Source organism: Malaclemys terrapin, chromosome 14 (assembly GCF_027887155.1).
Source record: "Malaclemys terrapin pileata isolate rMalTer1 chromosome 14, rMalTer1.hap1, whole genome shotgun sequence".
NCBI classification, from domain to species: domain Eukaryota; kingdom Metazoa; phylum Chordata; order Testudines; family Emydidae; genus Malaclemys; species Malaclemys terrapin.
In genome coordinates this window covers 10,406,417-10,422,293 of record NC_071518.1, presented here as the reverse complement: position 1 = coordinate 10,422,293, position 15,877 = coordinate 10,406,417, and the positions used below count along the sequence as shown (strand labels likewise).

Sequence of the window (15,877 nt, the reverse complement as noted above, 5' to 3'; positions counted from 1 at the left end):
TGTTCTCCTGAGTTCCCTTCCTCCCAGATACGATTTCTGCAGACAGGTTTTTAATGAGTCTGTCTACAAGGAGGTCAAAGTCATCGAAGGAGGCTGTTCTTGCCAACTCCCCTATCCAAGCGGCTTGCTGTGGTGTGGCGGCCCTCGCCGAAGGCTACTGCTCCTCTGGCTGCTCAATCGCCACAGGCTCCGGCTGGGAAATTGCTGTGGGATTAGCCGGTCACCTATTTTCCTACCTGTGTTGAGTACTCCGTTCGGCTGGATCTTGAGGCATGATCTCTGGAAGGAGGGCAGTGGCTTCCCTTCCAGATTTAAGGGCAGCACTTGTTCTCCTGCACCCAAACTCCCTCCCCAGAGCCTGCACCCCACACCCCCTCCTGCACTCCAACCTCCTGCCCCACCCCAGAGCCTGCACCCAGCATCCAAACTCCGTCCCAGAGCCCATACCCCTCCCGCACCCAAACTTCCTCTCAGAGCCTTAGGCAGGTGGGGGGGGGGGGGGAAACGGGGGGACGGGACTTGGGCCCGTTCTGGGCACCACCAAAAATTATACAAACCTGCCGCCCCTACTGCAGGAACCACCTCCACAGCTCCGATTGGCTGCGGTTCCCCGTTCCCAGCCAATGGGAGCTGCTGAGTTGGTGCTCGGGGTGGGGGAGCACACATAGACCTCCCTGATCATGCCTCTGCCTAGGAGCCACAGCTGGACATGCCGGCTGCTTCTGGGAGTGGCATGGAGCCAGGGCATATAGGGAGCCTGCCTTAGCCCTGCTGCACTGCCGTACTTTGAGCGGCCTAAAATCTCCCAGATTGGCTTCAGTAGATTAGATTTTTATCAGTAAATGTCAATTTCGCAGCACACACAGAAACCAACAAAAAATACTGTCATCAATAATCAAAATTTGCAGAGAGGTAAAGTATGAAAAATGCTGTTCGAGAACGTAGTTTGCTTGAAGGATAATTGCTTTGTATATTTTGACATGTGATGTTGACAGTTTGTATTTGAAAGGTTATAAAGGTTTATCTTTTTGAATCTCTGTGGACACTGTCATTAAATAATTGTCCGAGCCACAGAATTTCCTGCAGCTGTGAGAACTTATACAGATTCAAAATCTAAAAAAATGCTTAGAAATAAACATCTGTTACCTATCAAAATTATTAAAAACAAGTAAACAAAAAAAAAACCCCTTGAATTCTGCCAGCCCTACTTATATTGCATGTTAAACACCGATGCACTAAGGGACCCATTTTCTAAGGATCCTTTACCCAGCCTCCATTTGGCTGCGTGCATGTATGCATGGTTTTCCCAGCAGTCATTTTACATTCATATCATTCTTAATAGATGATGAAGAGCTGGGTGAAAGTTTTCAGTCAACGTGGGTTTTTTTTGGCCAAACCACGCAGATTTGAGTTGACCCAAAATATGTCAGTGATTTGTGTCAAATTCACTGATTTTTTTTATGGTAAAAACCAAACAATAATAATTAAAAACCCAATATGAAATGTTTCACTTTGAAATTTGCTTCGTTTTATCTTAATTTTATTTTGAAAGATTAAAAACAACACCTCAAACAAAACCAAATGTTTCTTTTAGGGTGGAACAAAATGTTTCATTTGACCCAAACAAATGATTTTTAATGTTTCAGTTCAATGAAAATTAAAAAAAAAAAATCATTTCAGACCAACTCAAAATAATTATTTTTCCTAAACAGTCAGTGAACCAAAAAAACTAACAGCAGCGGCAAACATTCTTACAGCTCTGTTTAGGAAGAAGTTTTTGTATTTTATTTTGCCTAAGGTGTCTTTCTGATTTTGGTGCTTTCAGGAAGCGATTCCGGGATTGGACATGCATTGGCGAAGTACCTTGATAATTTAGGATTTGTTGTATTTGCTGGTGTCTTAAATAAAAAAGGAGCTGGGGCTGAAGAATTAAAAAGAAGCTGTTCCCAGAGACTTTGTGTCCTGCAACTGGATATAACCAATTCTGCACAAATTAAGGAAGCCTATCTTAAAATTTCAGAGATGGTGCAAAATACAGGTATAGTTTGTGACATTTTATGGGGTGGTGTGCCTATACCTCTTACAAGGGGCTTCCATTGCATCACTGTTTGAAAATGTGTCCTGGTATGTGTGTGCGTGCGTGTGTTCTGCATTTCCCACCCCACCTCTGTACCAGTAAGGATATTTATATTGTTATAATGATGAGACTTTTCCTTTATGGAGCACTCCAAAAACAGGATCCTTATCAAATGACACTAGTGTGCCACCTACAAGAAGCAAGTGGGCCGAGAGGAGGAAAGGTACAATGTGGGTACATGTACCCAGGGGTGAAAGTAAGGCGGTACGGGCCGGTACGGCGTACCGGTAAAAAGTGGCCGCCGGTACTGGCCCCTACCACCTTACTTTAAAGTGCTGCCGCTTTTGCACCCCCCAGCGGCAGTCCTGCCGGGTCCTTAGTGGCAGGGCCGCCGACGGGGGAGCACAAAAGAGGCAGCGACGTTAGAGCGCTGCTGCAGCAAAAGACCCTGCTTAAAGCACTGCCCCAGCAGCGCTTTATCATCGCTGCCCCTTTTGCCCCCCCAGGCTGCCAACAGGAGGGGAGGGAGAAAAGGAGCAGCTGCCCCGGGGCTGCCGATTTAAAAGGGCCAGGGGCTCCAGCCCTTTAAATCGCCACTGGAGCCCCGGGTGGTGCGGGCCAGGCAGTCTAGAAGGGCTGGCTGGGGGATGCTGACCCCCAGCCCCACCCCTTCTGCCTGAGGCCCCGCCCCTTCCAGGGAGTGTCGGCCCCCGTACTGGTAAGTTTTCAATTTTACTTTCACCCCTGCATGTACCTACAATTACACAGCATCCTAACTTTGTTTTTGGCCGTTCAGACTGGAAGCTGGCATTTTAACAGTCATGCTTTCTCTTTGTTAGGGAAATTATATTTACTTAACCTTCTTTGGCAGCAGGGACTCTGTAACAGCAGTGTACGTTTCCTTCTCTTCCTCAGGGTTATGGGGTGTTGTCAACAATGCTGGAATCTTGGGGTTTCCTGCAGATGGTGAACTGCTGCCCATGAGTGTTTACAAGCAGTGTATGGATGTGAATTTCTTTGGGCATGTAGAGGTGACCAAAATGTTCTTACCGTTACTTCGGAAATCCAAAGGAAGGCTAATTAATATCTCTAGTATGGCAGGTGAGTTAAACTAAAGTTCCAAGTTGATGGTGCTGTACCAATAATTATTTAGCATTTACCTGATGTAAATATTGAATAAGGTTTTGGTCAATACATCTCTGTTTACTAATTCTCAGAAGTCCATATCTGCTTATTATTTCATTATCTATAGGCCTCTGTAATGAAACATCTATTTTGTCCAGTGACTGCCTCCAGTAACCAACCCATAAAGAAGAAGAGTTTTATAGGGATAAAAACAGTAGCATCCTAGAGAAATTAACTCTTGTTCCATAGAAACAAATATAATAACGTAGCATGCCTAGATCTGGACATGATAGGTGGAAAATCCCCAGCAGGAGAACAAGGAAATCAGGTGTTGGTAGGGGCACAAATGTAGGTGCTGGAACTAGAGGTGCAGGGGGGTACTGCAGGACCCACGGCTTGAAGTGGTTTCTATCATATGCAGGGTTTACAGTTTGGATCAATAGCTCTTAACACCCCTAGAAATTGTTCCAGCACCCCATGGCATAGGCGCTGACTCCATGGGTGCTCCAGGGCTGGAGCCCCCACAGGGAAAATATGGTGAGTGTGGAGCACACACCAGCAGCTCCCCACCCCGCTCCCTCACCCCAGCTCACCTCCACCTCCGCCTCCTCCCCTAAGCGGGACGCCGCGTCCTGCTTCTCCCCCCCTCCCTCCCAGCACTTGCGCCGTGAAACAGTCTGGGAGGGACGGGGGCGGGAAGGAGGAACGCAGCGCACTTGGGGAAGAGGCGGGGCCAGGGCAGGGATTTGGGGAGGGATCCAATGGGGCAGGGAGGGGGCGGAGTCAGGGCGGGGCCAGGGGGGCGTGAGCATACACCGGCGCCAACAAAAGTTGGCACCTGTGCCCCATGGCACATATAAACTTGAGGGACTCACAGAGCAAGACATCAAGAAGCTTTGGGCAGGAGCGAGGGACAAGCTTTTGTAGTGGGGGGTTTCTGTCTAATTGTGGGACCAACCACGGTCCTTGAAAACTAGCTGACCTGGAAAGGGAGAGCAGAGCCATGATTCTGTAGGGAAAGGATCCTGGGCACCTAAGAGGACTCCGCCCAAATCCAAAGAACTCTCCAGGATGCTGAGGAAACTGAGGCAGGCAAATGTGTATTGGGATGTGTCATAACTATAAAGGGAAGGGTAACAGCCCTGCTGTGTACAGTACTATAAAATCCCTCCTGGTCAGAGACTCCAAAATCCTTTTACCTGTAAAGGGTTAAGAAGCTCAGGTAACCTGGCTGACATCTGACCCAAAGGACCAATAAGGGGACAAGATACTTCCAAATCTTGGTGGGGGGAAGGCTTTTGTTTGTGGTCTTTGTTTTGGGGGTTGTTTGCTCTTGGGACTGAGAGGGACCAGACATCAATCCAGGCTCTCCAAATCTTTCTGAACAAGTCTCTCATATTTCCAACTTGTAAGTAAACAGCCAGGCAAGGCGTGTTAGTTTTTATCTTTGTTTTCTCAACTTGTAAATGTACCTTTTTGCTAGAGTGTTTATCTCTGTTTGCTGTAACTTTGAACCTAAGGCTAGAGGGGATTCCTCTGGGCTCTTTAAGTTTGATTACCCTGTAAATTTATTTTCCCTCCTGATTTTACAGAGATGATTTTTACCTTTTTCTTTAATTAAAAGCCTTCTTTTTAAGAACCTGATTGATTTTTTCCTTGTTTTTAGATCCAAGGGGGTTGGATCTTGATCCACCAGGAGTTGGTGGGAGAAAGGAGGGGGATGATTAATTTCTCCTTGTTTTAAGATCCAAGGGGTTTGGATCTGTATTCACCAGGGAATTGGTGAAGAGTCTCTCAAGGCTACCCAGGGAAGGGAATTAGCATTTTGGGAGTGGTGGCAGCAGACCAGATCTAAGCTGGTAGTTAAGCTTAGAAGTTTTCATGCAGGCCCCCACATTTGTACCCTAAAATTCAAAGTAGGGAAGCAGCCTTGACAGGATGTTTATGATTTTTGTCTAGATCTGTGTACACCACGTGTTAAACACAGTCAGGTGCAGAGTGTGAGTGTTTGTTGGCTTTCACTTGTGTGCCACTGGACAGTTAGACCCCGAGTGCCCCCATAGGTGGAGTTCTGGGATAGGGTGTATTTAAGCTACGGAGAACTCTGAGAGGTTAGCATTAGTCTGAGGGACTAGGCAATTGGACTACAGTGTCCCAGCTCTCTGAAAAGGCTGCTAGACATAAGATCTGCCCAGGAGTGTGCCTAGAGACCCCAGCCACAGGCAATGCCTGGACACTATTTAGACACACTGGGCTTAAAGAACACAGGGGATCCAATGAGGTGGTCCCCAAACACAACACAACTGATGGGTCCATTCAGGAGGGTTCTGTGTATGACAACGTTGAAGTCCACTCATGCAGAATAGCCTGGTAACAATTTACGGCTTGAAATATCTTTCTTTTTTTTTTTAATTAAAAAGATTTCAATTCACGTTGAGGGACGTATTTTTATCCCAGCCTTCATGTTTGCGAATACAGTTTTGTGGGCACAGTTATTTGTTACAGAAGAGACAAATTCATGCATGTAAGTGGTACTTGAGAACCCACGTCAGGGCTATCATCCACCTTACTAGTTTGAGCAATGACTGTTGGCTTATGCAAATTTTAAATGTGTTGGTATAAATTTGGAGATGATGTGACATAACAAGGGATCTGTATTTCAACTAGCTGGCTCCCACTGAAGTATATGGCAAATTCTCATTGGCTCCGGTACAAGCAAACTCAGGTGCCCGTACTCTGGGTGAAATCCTGGCCCTATGGAAGTTAATGAGAATTTTGCCATTGATTTTGTTGGATCCAGGATTTCACCCTTTTTTGTGTGTGTGGCTCCACCTAACTTTAGTTACCCAAAAATTAAGTACTCCCTCAGCAAGCCAATGAAAAAAGTCACATTTCTGTGCAATGATGGACTTATCTCCCGGTCACGTTTTCATATATATGAGATCTTATAATTTTACAGTGAAGGAAACAGTGTATTGAGCATTTTAAAACTGACTTTTCTAATTTGGGTGATCACCTGGAAACAGGAGCAATAATCCAGGAGTGCTTTTGGTCACACCTGCTTTACTTATAAATATTTACATGGCTGCATTTATACCCTGGCCAGTTCTGGTAAATGTGTGCCTATATTAAAGGTGTGCGCATTCTTTTGGTAAAACATTAGCAGAACAGTTAGGGAAGTTGCATTATGCAGTCTGTGCTTCCCTGTGCTTGGTTGGGGGAAGGGTGTACTTTAACTAGAGTTAAGGTTAGACTGACGTCAAAGGAAAGGAATGTTGTCGGTTTAAGAAAGGAGGAGTTAATGTCAGTTCAGATTATGCAGATGACAATAAGTAATTTACTGGACTGTTTTAAAAACAAGGACTCTCTGCTTTTATTTGAGGCTAACCTGTGTCATTGCAGTAAGAAACTGAGTAGATGATTAGGCGGTTTATAGTAAATCTGCTTTAGATTTCGTCAATGTCTTTTCCTTTAGAAGACATCAAAAAAGTTAAAATGGCCTTTTAATAACAATGCATTACATTATGTGTGTCTTATTTTGAGCATGTACTGCAAGTACCAGTGAAACTAACTGTGGGTGCAGCAGGGGGTTGGGCTTGATGACCTATTGGAAGAGGATTCTAATCTGACGCAGGGAGTTCTATACTCTCCTGCGGCCATCCTCTTCTTCACTGTAAAAGCATGGCCTTTGGAGACTAAAGTTCCCTGCGAGAGTTGGTTGAAATTTTTCTGTCAAAAGGAAAATTTTCACAGAAAAATTTCGTTTTCTAAAATTTTTCAGTTTTTAAAAACTAAAAATTCAGAAAAACTGGAAATTTTCTCCCCCGAAATTTTGTTAAAAATGAAAATTTGTAATTGCTTTTGGAGTTTTTAAAGAAAATTCTTGTTGTTTTCCAGCTCTTCCATTATGCAGTATACTGTTGCGTTTTCTTGATCCTAAGGAAGGCTTGTTGGATTGAAATAGAGCAATGCATTCTGGGACCTGTGACTTTGCCTCTGTTATATCTGTTCCCTTTTATGCAATGTAATTGTGACCTTTGGGCTCTCGGCACCTTACTGATGTAGTTTTTAGTTGGATGAAGTTTGGTTTGGCCTAATAGATTTCTCCTAGATCCAGTCTCACCTTTTTCAAGCAGATGTTAAAAACAGATGGAGAATCTACAGCCAGTATATGAGGTGGCTTTATAAGGCCTGGTCTACACTACCTAGTTAGGTTGCCATAAGCTGCCTTGCGTTGACCTACCTGTGGAAGTGTCTTCACTTACATTTGACTCCTGACGATGTCAGTGCCTCTCTAAGCCGATTTAATAACTCCACCTCCCCGAGCAGTGTAGAGACATGGTGTGACAGCGTACCCCATAAGGCTTTATGGGGGGACGTTTATAAATGTATGTATGATATAACTGGCTGTATGCTTGCTTGATTTCTAAGTAAGCTCTGTGAGGCATTTGGTCAGCTTCTTTAGGAAGGAATTCACCAGGTTAAGTACCTGATCAGGAAACACTTGGGGAACAATGCATCTTGGAATGCTCCAATCCACATGAGAAGTCTTCCTGGAGACATGCAAGATGCCATGTGGACAATGGCGTCGGCCTGCAAAGACTGAGTCGTGCAGGGGCATGTGACTTGCCCAGGTGACTCCAAAACTCCATCTTGGAGCTGGACTTTGCAGAGGAGGGAGGAGGGGGGTCTCCACCCACAAGAGAGAGTCTATTTAAACCCAGGGGAGACCCCTCCATTTTGGTCTTCAGCTGGCTAAAGAAGGAGCCTCTCCACCCCCCCCAGGATACTTGAAGGAGACTGAAACAAAGGACAGTAACTGCAGGGGGTGTGAGTGATTGCTGGACCCAGGCTAAAAGGAGATTAGCCTGTAAAAGGGAGCACTCTGGAACTGGTGAGGAAATTATCTGTATTCAGTTTGATTAGGCATAGATTCGCGCATTTTATTTTATTTTGCTTGGTGACTTACTTTGTTCTGTCTGTTACTACTTTGAACCACTTAAATCCTACTGTCTGTATTTAATAAAATCACTTTCTATTTAGTAATTCACTCAGAGTATGTATTAATACCTGGGGGAGCAAACAACTGTGCATATCTCTCTATCAGTGTTATAGAGGGCGAACAATTTATGAGTTTGCCCTGCATAAACTTTATGCAGGGCAAAACGGATTTATCTGGGTTTAGATCCCATTGGGAGTTGGGCATCTGAGTGCTAAAGACAAGCACGCTACTGCGAGCTGTTTTCAGGTAAACTTGCAGCTTTGGGACAAGTGATTCAGACCCTGGGTCTGTGTCTGGAGCCAGACGGGAGTGTCTGGCTCAGCAAGACAGGGTGCTGGAGTCCTGAGCTGGCAGGGAAAACAGAAGCAGGGGTAGTCTTTGCACATTGGGTGGCAGCTCCCAAGGGGGTTTCTGTGATCCAACCCGTCACAGTGGCGTAGTCGAGCAGGGTCTGTGCATAGTTGATTGCTTTGAGATACTGGTAGTGATTTTAAGTGAGTTTTAAGTGTGGTGGCTGGAGAACAGACAAAGTGGTTACTGGTTTGTTATTTTCTGTTTGCTTATTTCGGGCAAGGGAAGTAGGGACAGAAAAGGAAGCTCTCTGTTAACTAAGAATCCCCTGAGCTGAGTGCATCTCAGTTTCAGTGAACTGCAGAGGGGTTGTGGCCCAGCACAAGAAAGCAGGACAATGAGTACTAGTGATCTCAGTTCCAGTGAACTGCAGAGTGGTTGTAGCCCAGCACGAGAAAGCAGGACAATGAGTACCAGTGACGCTGCTATTAAACTAAAGCTGGCCAGGTTGGAAGCAAAAGAGAGAGAAAGTGAACATAAGAGACGGCTGGAACTAAGACAATTAGAAATTAGTGCCATGGAGGCAGAACATGCAAGGGAAGAGGCTGCCCACAAGAGAGCTATGGAGGTCGAGGCAGCGAGGGCGGAGGCAGAGGCAGCGAGGGCGGCAGCGAGAGTGGAGGCAGAGGCAGCTGCCCACGAGAGGGCTATGGAGGCCCAGAGGGAGGCCCGGAAGCATGAACTGGCTGTTATGGAGTCAAAGAGACGAAACCCTCCCCCTGCTGGCTCCACTTCCCCAAAAATCCATAAATGGGAGCGGCTATGTCCACAGTATGATGAGTCCTTTGAGAGACTGTGCACCCTCCATGCCATCCCTGAAGATCAGAAGATGACCACATTGATAGCAAAATTGACTGGCAGAGCTCTGGACATATTCAATAAGATGCCTATTGATGATGCTTCAAACTATGGTAAATTTAAGGAACTGGTTTTGAAACAGTTTCAGGTTACACCTGAAACCTACAGGGTTAAATTCAGGAGCCTTAAGAGGGGATCTGGATTAAGTAATGTGGCTTATGCCAATGAAATGAGAGATTTGGTAGATAAATGGGTGCGGGGGAGAGGCATTACCAGCTTTGAAGGGATGTGTGATCTGGTTACTCAGGAACACTTCCTGAATATGTGCAGTGATGAGGTTAAACAGTATTTGTGGGACAAAAAGGTAAATGCAGTGGGCGAATTAGCTGAGTATGCTGACTCTTATGAACAGGCCCAAGCCGCGATCAAACATAAACCACTGGCAGAGGGGTATAAGGTTGGGGGAAAGCAGAATCACCGTTTTACTCCGGGGTCTGGGAAAAAGGAGTCAGTCACCCCCCCATTCTCCTGTTACTCGTCCCAAATTTCCTACACAAGCCGGGGATCCCAGAAGGTGCTTTCACTGCAATTCCCCAGGGCACCTGAGGAGTAGCTGTCCCAAATTGAAGGAGAGTAAACCTCCCTTGTCCCATGTTAGCTCGGTTGCCTTCAGCCCTGAGGGCCCAGAGGGCACCCCCACCTCTTATCACACCAGCTTGGTGGACATGGGGCCTGGTGAAGCGGACAGGGAACACATCAAGGTCGTCAAGATTGATGGCATGGAGTGTCTGGGGTGGAGGGATACGGCGGCTCAGTTCTCTCTGGTTCGACCGAGTGTGGTCCCCGACGCTAGTGTCCTGACTGGGCAGACGACCCACATTAAGGGGGTGGGGCCACAGAGGTTCCCTGTGCCCCTGGCTAAGGTTCATGTGGAATGGGAAGGTAGGGAAAGGGATTTACTGGTGGGGATGCTCGAGGACATCCCCGCGGACATGTTGCTGGGAAATGATTTTTTCAGCAGAACTAGGACTGTTAGTGTGGTAACTCGCAGCATGAAGAAAGGCTGTGAGGGGGAGGCTGTTCCGGCTGATGACTGTAGGTCTGATGCAGCTGAACAGCCAACCCCTCCTGCCCCAGGGAACATGGTAGTGGGTGACTCAGAGGGAGCCCCCAGGGATGGGGCGGGGACCTTGGAACCCATAGGGGAGTTGGGGGAAGGTCTCAGTGACAAGACAGTGCAGGGAGGCGGGGTACTTCCAAATATGGGAGAGACAGAGCCAGGCCTCTGTCTGGCTGAGGACAACAGGCTCCCAGGGGTGGGGGCAGAGGAGATGCAGTCAATGCCCAGGGACGGGGACGCTATCTCAAGGGTTGTCTGTCAGGAATTTGCAGCTAGACAAAGGGCGGACCCCTCCCTTGAAAGTATAAGACAGTGTATCTCGGAGGGAACTCCAGGAAGGGAGGGGGGGGAGAAGTTTTTTGAAGAAGACGGGAAACTGTACAGGCAGGCCCCTGTAGGTAAAAACCAGGGTCCCGGTCAACCCTATAAGCAGTTGGTTGTACCCAGCCAACACCGGGGGAATTAGTGCTGGTAGCGCATGACAGTCCCTTTGCTGGTCACTTGGGGGTACAGAGGACATATGACAGGCTGAGGAGGAATTTCTACTGGCCAGGGATACAGAACGATGTGAGGGATTATTGTAGGACTTGTGCGGTGTGTCAGGAGAGGAAGAAGCCGGGGGGACCCCAGAAGGCTCCGCTGCGTCCCTTGCCCGTCATCCAGGAGGCATTCCAAAGAGTGGCAATAGACATAGTGGGTCCTATGCCACGCCCCACTCGGAGAGGGAACAAGTATATCTTGGTGGTAGTAGACTTCGCCACTCGGTACCCTGAGGCAATTGCACTGTCTAACATAGAAGCCGAGACAGTGGCAAGAGCTCTGCTCACCATATTCAGCAGAGTGGGCTTCCCTAAGGAGATTTTGTCTGATCGGGGGGCAAACTTTATGTCGCAGTTGTTCAATGAGCTATGGAAGGTGTGTGGAGTGAAACAGCTTAAGACGGCCCCCTACCACCCCCAGGCCAATGGGCTGGTGGAAAGATTCAATGGGACCCTAAAATCCATGCTGGGGATGTATGCCAAAAAGAGGGGCCAAAGTTGGGATGAACTATTACCGTTCCTGCTGTATGCCTACAGGGAGGTACCCCAAGAGTCCACAGGCTTTTCCCCATTTGACCTTCTGTATGGGAGGAAAGTGAGAGGACCCCTCGATCTCATCAGGGATACCTGGGAAGGATGCAACACGGTAAGGGAGGAACCTGTAACTGAGTATGTCCAGAGGTTCAGGAGGGAGTTGAAAGACATGATGGAGATTGTACAAAACAACCTCCAGAGCAGTCAGGCCAAGCAAAAGGCGTGGTATGATAAAAATACTTGTAAACGCACTTTTGATGTAGGAGATTTGGTCATGGTACTCGGCCCTGCCAAAAAGTTCAAGATGCAAAACTCCTGGGAGGGGCCCTTTGAAGTGGTTGAAGTGGCGAATGAGGACACTTACAAAGTTAAAAAGCCCCTGGATGATGCGGTACCCCAGTTGGTACATGTAAACAGACTCAAGGCCTATCACAGCAGAGTGGTCGAGGTAAACATGATCTGTTGTGTCGAAGGGGAAACTGAGGCACACCCACTCACTGATCTGATGGCTGAATGCCAAGACGGGTCGTCCCTTGAAAGTATAGAAATCTGTAGTGAGCTGACACCACTCGAAAGGAGGGAAGCGTTGTCAACACTGCAGAAGTACAGCGAGGTGTTTTCCAACAAACCAGGGAGGACGCACTTGCTGTCCCATAGGATCCTCACGAAAGGGGCTCAACCTCCTCCTTCCAGGCCTTATAGGGCCACCGGCAAGGTGAAGGAGCAAATTCAGGCTGAGATACAAAGCATGTTGGACTTGGGGGTAATTAAGGATTCCGACAGTGCATGGGCTTCCCCTGTGGTCTTGGTCCCCAAAAGAGATGGCACCGTTAGATTTTGTGTAGACTATAGAAAACTCAATGCTGTCACTGTAACAGATGCATACCCCATGCCAAGAATTGATGACATGCTGGATGTGCTGAGCCAAGCCAAGTACCTTAGTACCTTTGATCTGACCAAGGGTTACTGGCAGATCCCTCTGGAGGGAGAGGCACAACAAAAATCAGCTTTTATCACGGACATAGGGCTCTATGAATTCACAGTGTTACCTTTTGGTCTGGTAAATGCGGGTGCCACCTTCCAGAGACTGGTCAACAGAGTGTTAAATGGCTTACAGCATTATGCTAGGGCGTATATAGATGACATTGCTGTATTCAGCAACACCTGGGGTGACCACAAAGAGCACCTGGAAGTCGTGCTATCAAAGCTCAAAGAGGCTGGGCTAACTGTGAAGCCCTCCAAGTGCAAGATAGGGGCAGCCAAAGTCCCTTATCTGGGGCACTGGGTGGGGGGGGTAAAATATCCCCCGACCCTCTTAAGGTGGAAGCCATCGTGAAATGGCCTGTACCCCAGACTAAAAGGCAAGTCCAATCCTTCATAGGCTTGGCAAACTATTACAGGAGGTTTGTGGTGGGGTTCAGTGACGTTGTGTCCCCAATCACGGACTTATGTAAAAAGCATCAACCTAATAAGGTCATTTGGTCAGAGGCATGCCAAAAAGGCTTCAACAAGGTGAAAGCACTCCTGTCTGCGAAGCCTGTGCTGGCCAGCCCTGACTTCGAAAAGCCTTTTGAGCTGTGCACTGACGCGTCAGACACAGGGTTGGGTGCTGTGCTGATGCAGACAGGGGAAGACAGTAAGAAGCATCCCATTGCCTTCCTGAGCAAAAAACTGTCCCCGGCCGAACAGAATTACTCTGTCATAGAGAAGGAATGCTATGCCATTGTGTGGGCCGTCAAACAATTGAGACCTTACCTTTTTAATAGGAGGTTCAGAATTCTAACTGACCATTCACCTTTAGTATGGCTCCACCGAACTAAGGGCACCAACTCCAAACTGCTACGCTGGAGCCTGGTCCTACAGGAGTTTGACATGGAGATTACTCATATTAAAGGAAAGGAGAACTGGGTAGCAGATGCCCTGTCCAGAAAAGAGGAACTTTAGGTATACTGCCTCCACCATGGACAGTGTCCAAGTCTCTGGCAGTAAGTTCAGGGGGAGGGTGTGACAGCGTACCCCATAAGGCTTTATGGGGGGACGTTTATAAATGTATGTATGATATAACTGGCTGTATGCTTGCTTGATTTCTAAGTAAGCTCTGTGAGGCATTTGGTCAGCTTCTTTAGGAAGGAATTCACCAGGTTAAGTACCTGATCAGGAAACACTTGGGGAACAATGCATCTTGGAATGCTCCAATCCACATGAGAAGTCTTCCTGGAGACATGCAAGATGCCATGTGGACAATGGCGTCGGCCTGCAAAGACTGAGTCATGCAGGGGCATGTGACTTGCCCAGGTGACTCCAAAACTCCATCTTGGAGCTGGACTTTGCAGAGGAGGGAGGAGGGGGGTCTCCACCCACAAGAGAGAGTCTATTTAAACCCAGGGGAGACCCCTCCATTTTGGTCTTCAGCTGGCTAAAGAAGGAGCCTCTCCACCCCCCCCCCCCAGGATACTTGAAGGAGACTGAAACAAAGGACAGTAACTGCAGGGGGTGTGAGTGATTGCTGGACCCAGGCTAAAAGGAGATTAGCCTGTAAAAGGGAGCACTCTGGAACTGGTGAGGAAATTATCTGTATTCAGTTTGATTAGGCATAGATTCGCGCATTTTATTTTATTTTGCTTGGTGACTTACTTTGTTCTGTCTGTTACTACTTTGAACCACTTAAATCCTACTGTCTGTATTTAATAAAATCACTTTCTATTTAGTAATTCACTCAGAGTATGTATTAATACCTGGGGGAGCAAACAACTGTGCATATCTCTCTATCAGTGTTATAGAGGGCGAACAATTTATGAGTTTGCCCTGCATAAACTTTATGCAGGGCAAAACGGATTTATCTGGGTTTAGATCCCATTGGGAGTTGGGCATCTGAGTGCTAAAGACAAGCACGCTACTGCGAGCTGTTTTCAGGTAAACTTGCAGCTTTGGGACAAGTGATTCAGACCCTGGGTCTGCGTCTGGAGCCAGACGGGAGTGTCTGGCTCAGCAAGACAGGGTGCTGGAGTCCTGAGCTGGCAGGGAAAACAGAAGCAGGGGTAGTCTTTGCACATTGGGTGGCAGCTCCCAAGGGGGTTTCTGTGATCTAACCTGTCACACATGGTCAAAGTAATTAGGACGATGCAGTGTCAGTGTAGACGCTGTGTTACTTACATTCACTGTTACTGGCCTCCAGGAGCCATCCCACACTGCCTCACACACTGACACTATAATTGATACAAGTGCTCATGGTGAGGACATGCATTGCTGACATAAGGAGCCAAATGTGGACATATACAAGTGATTTAATAACTGTGGTAGCCATATGCCGACATAAGTTAAGTCGTCATAATTCTGTAGCGTAGACATGGCCTAAAACTGGAATTGAGACTGTGTAACTGACAGGGACTTCAAATCCACTGCCTTTATTCACCCATTAAAAACAACAGAACAAAACACGATTGCTTAATTATTAACACTATCTAACATGTTAGCTGTGTGATTTCCCTTTCTGAACATAACAGCAATTGTGATTCTCTGCATTGTATCCCAAAATGTAATACAATTTACTCTCCCTGTGTTTAAAAGTGACTGATGGCCGGGTGTGACTCTGACTGCAGCTGCTTCGAGCTACTGCTGATTTAAGATTTTTTTGTGCCAGAAAAAAACGAGTTCCGCAACGTCTTGTCTTTAACCTCAGTGAGAGCTGCATCATTTTGGGTTATGCTATGATCATTCTTTTAAATTATTGAACTGAAGTTTCAGTTGCCCAGAAAGCACTGGAGTCAAACTTTATCATGGTTTATATTGCTCCTGTAGGAGGCATTCCGATGACAAGGTTTGCCGCATATGGTGCATCAAAAGCAGCTCTGTCCATGTTTTCCGGAGTAATGAGGCAGGAGCTTGCCAAATGGGGAATTAAAGTTGCTGCAGTTCATCCAGGAGGCTTCAGAACAGGTAGGTATTTGACATTTCAGCTAGTTCTCCTTCTTCCTTCAGATTATTCCCTATAGACCAACATCCTCAAGTAAAAGTCGTGAACGATTCTCGGCAGTCACAGTTACTTCCTATCCTTCACTTCCATTACTCAAATTAAGATCCAGCTTTCTTAAGGGAATTAAAAATACCCCACCAACCTCCCCCTACATAGGCAGTGAGTGATTTTTTTGCTTCCAAGCAGCCAACCTTTAGGCAATGATCTTTATCAAGGGATGATTGAAAACCTTAGTTTGCCTTTCCCAATTAATAGAATGTAGTGAATGACTAGCAGTGGCACGTCTAAGTGTTTGTCAGTCATTCCTGATGGGGGAGGCAATCATTTCTTCTCTTTGCTTTTACCTGTCTTGCCAAAA

General features: G+C 46.9%; 2 protein-coding genes across 2 annotated transcripts in view; one reads left to right on the top strand and one right to left on the bottom strand.

Annotated features, from left to right (window-relative positions):
- Positions 1-15,877, bottom strand: part of SDR42E1 (short chain dehydrogenase/reductase family 42E, member 1) — a 98,730-nt gene that overhangs the window by 55,415 nt on the left and 27,438 nt on the right. The window lies entirely within an intron of this gene.
- Positions 1-15,877, top strand: part of HSD17B2 (hydroxysteroid 17-beta dehydrogenase 2) — a 32,061-nt gene that overhangs the window by 6,189 nt on the left and 9,995 nt on the right. The window contains exons 2-4 of the mRNA XM_054048527.1: positions 1,826-2,038; positions 2,993-3,178; positions 15,345-15,482. Of these exons, the coding sequence (XP_053904502.1) occupies positions 1,826-2,038; positions 2,993-3,178; positions 15,345-15,482 (537 nt within the window). The remainder of the gene's footprint in view (positions 1-1,825; positions 2,039-2,992; positions 3,179-15,344; positions 15,483-15,877) is intronic.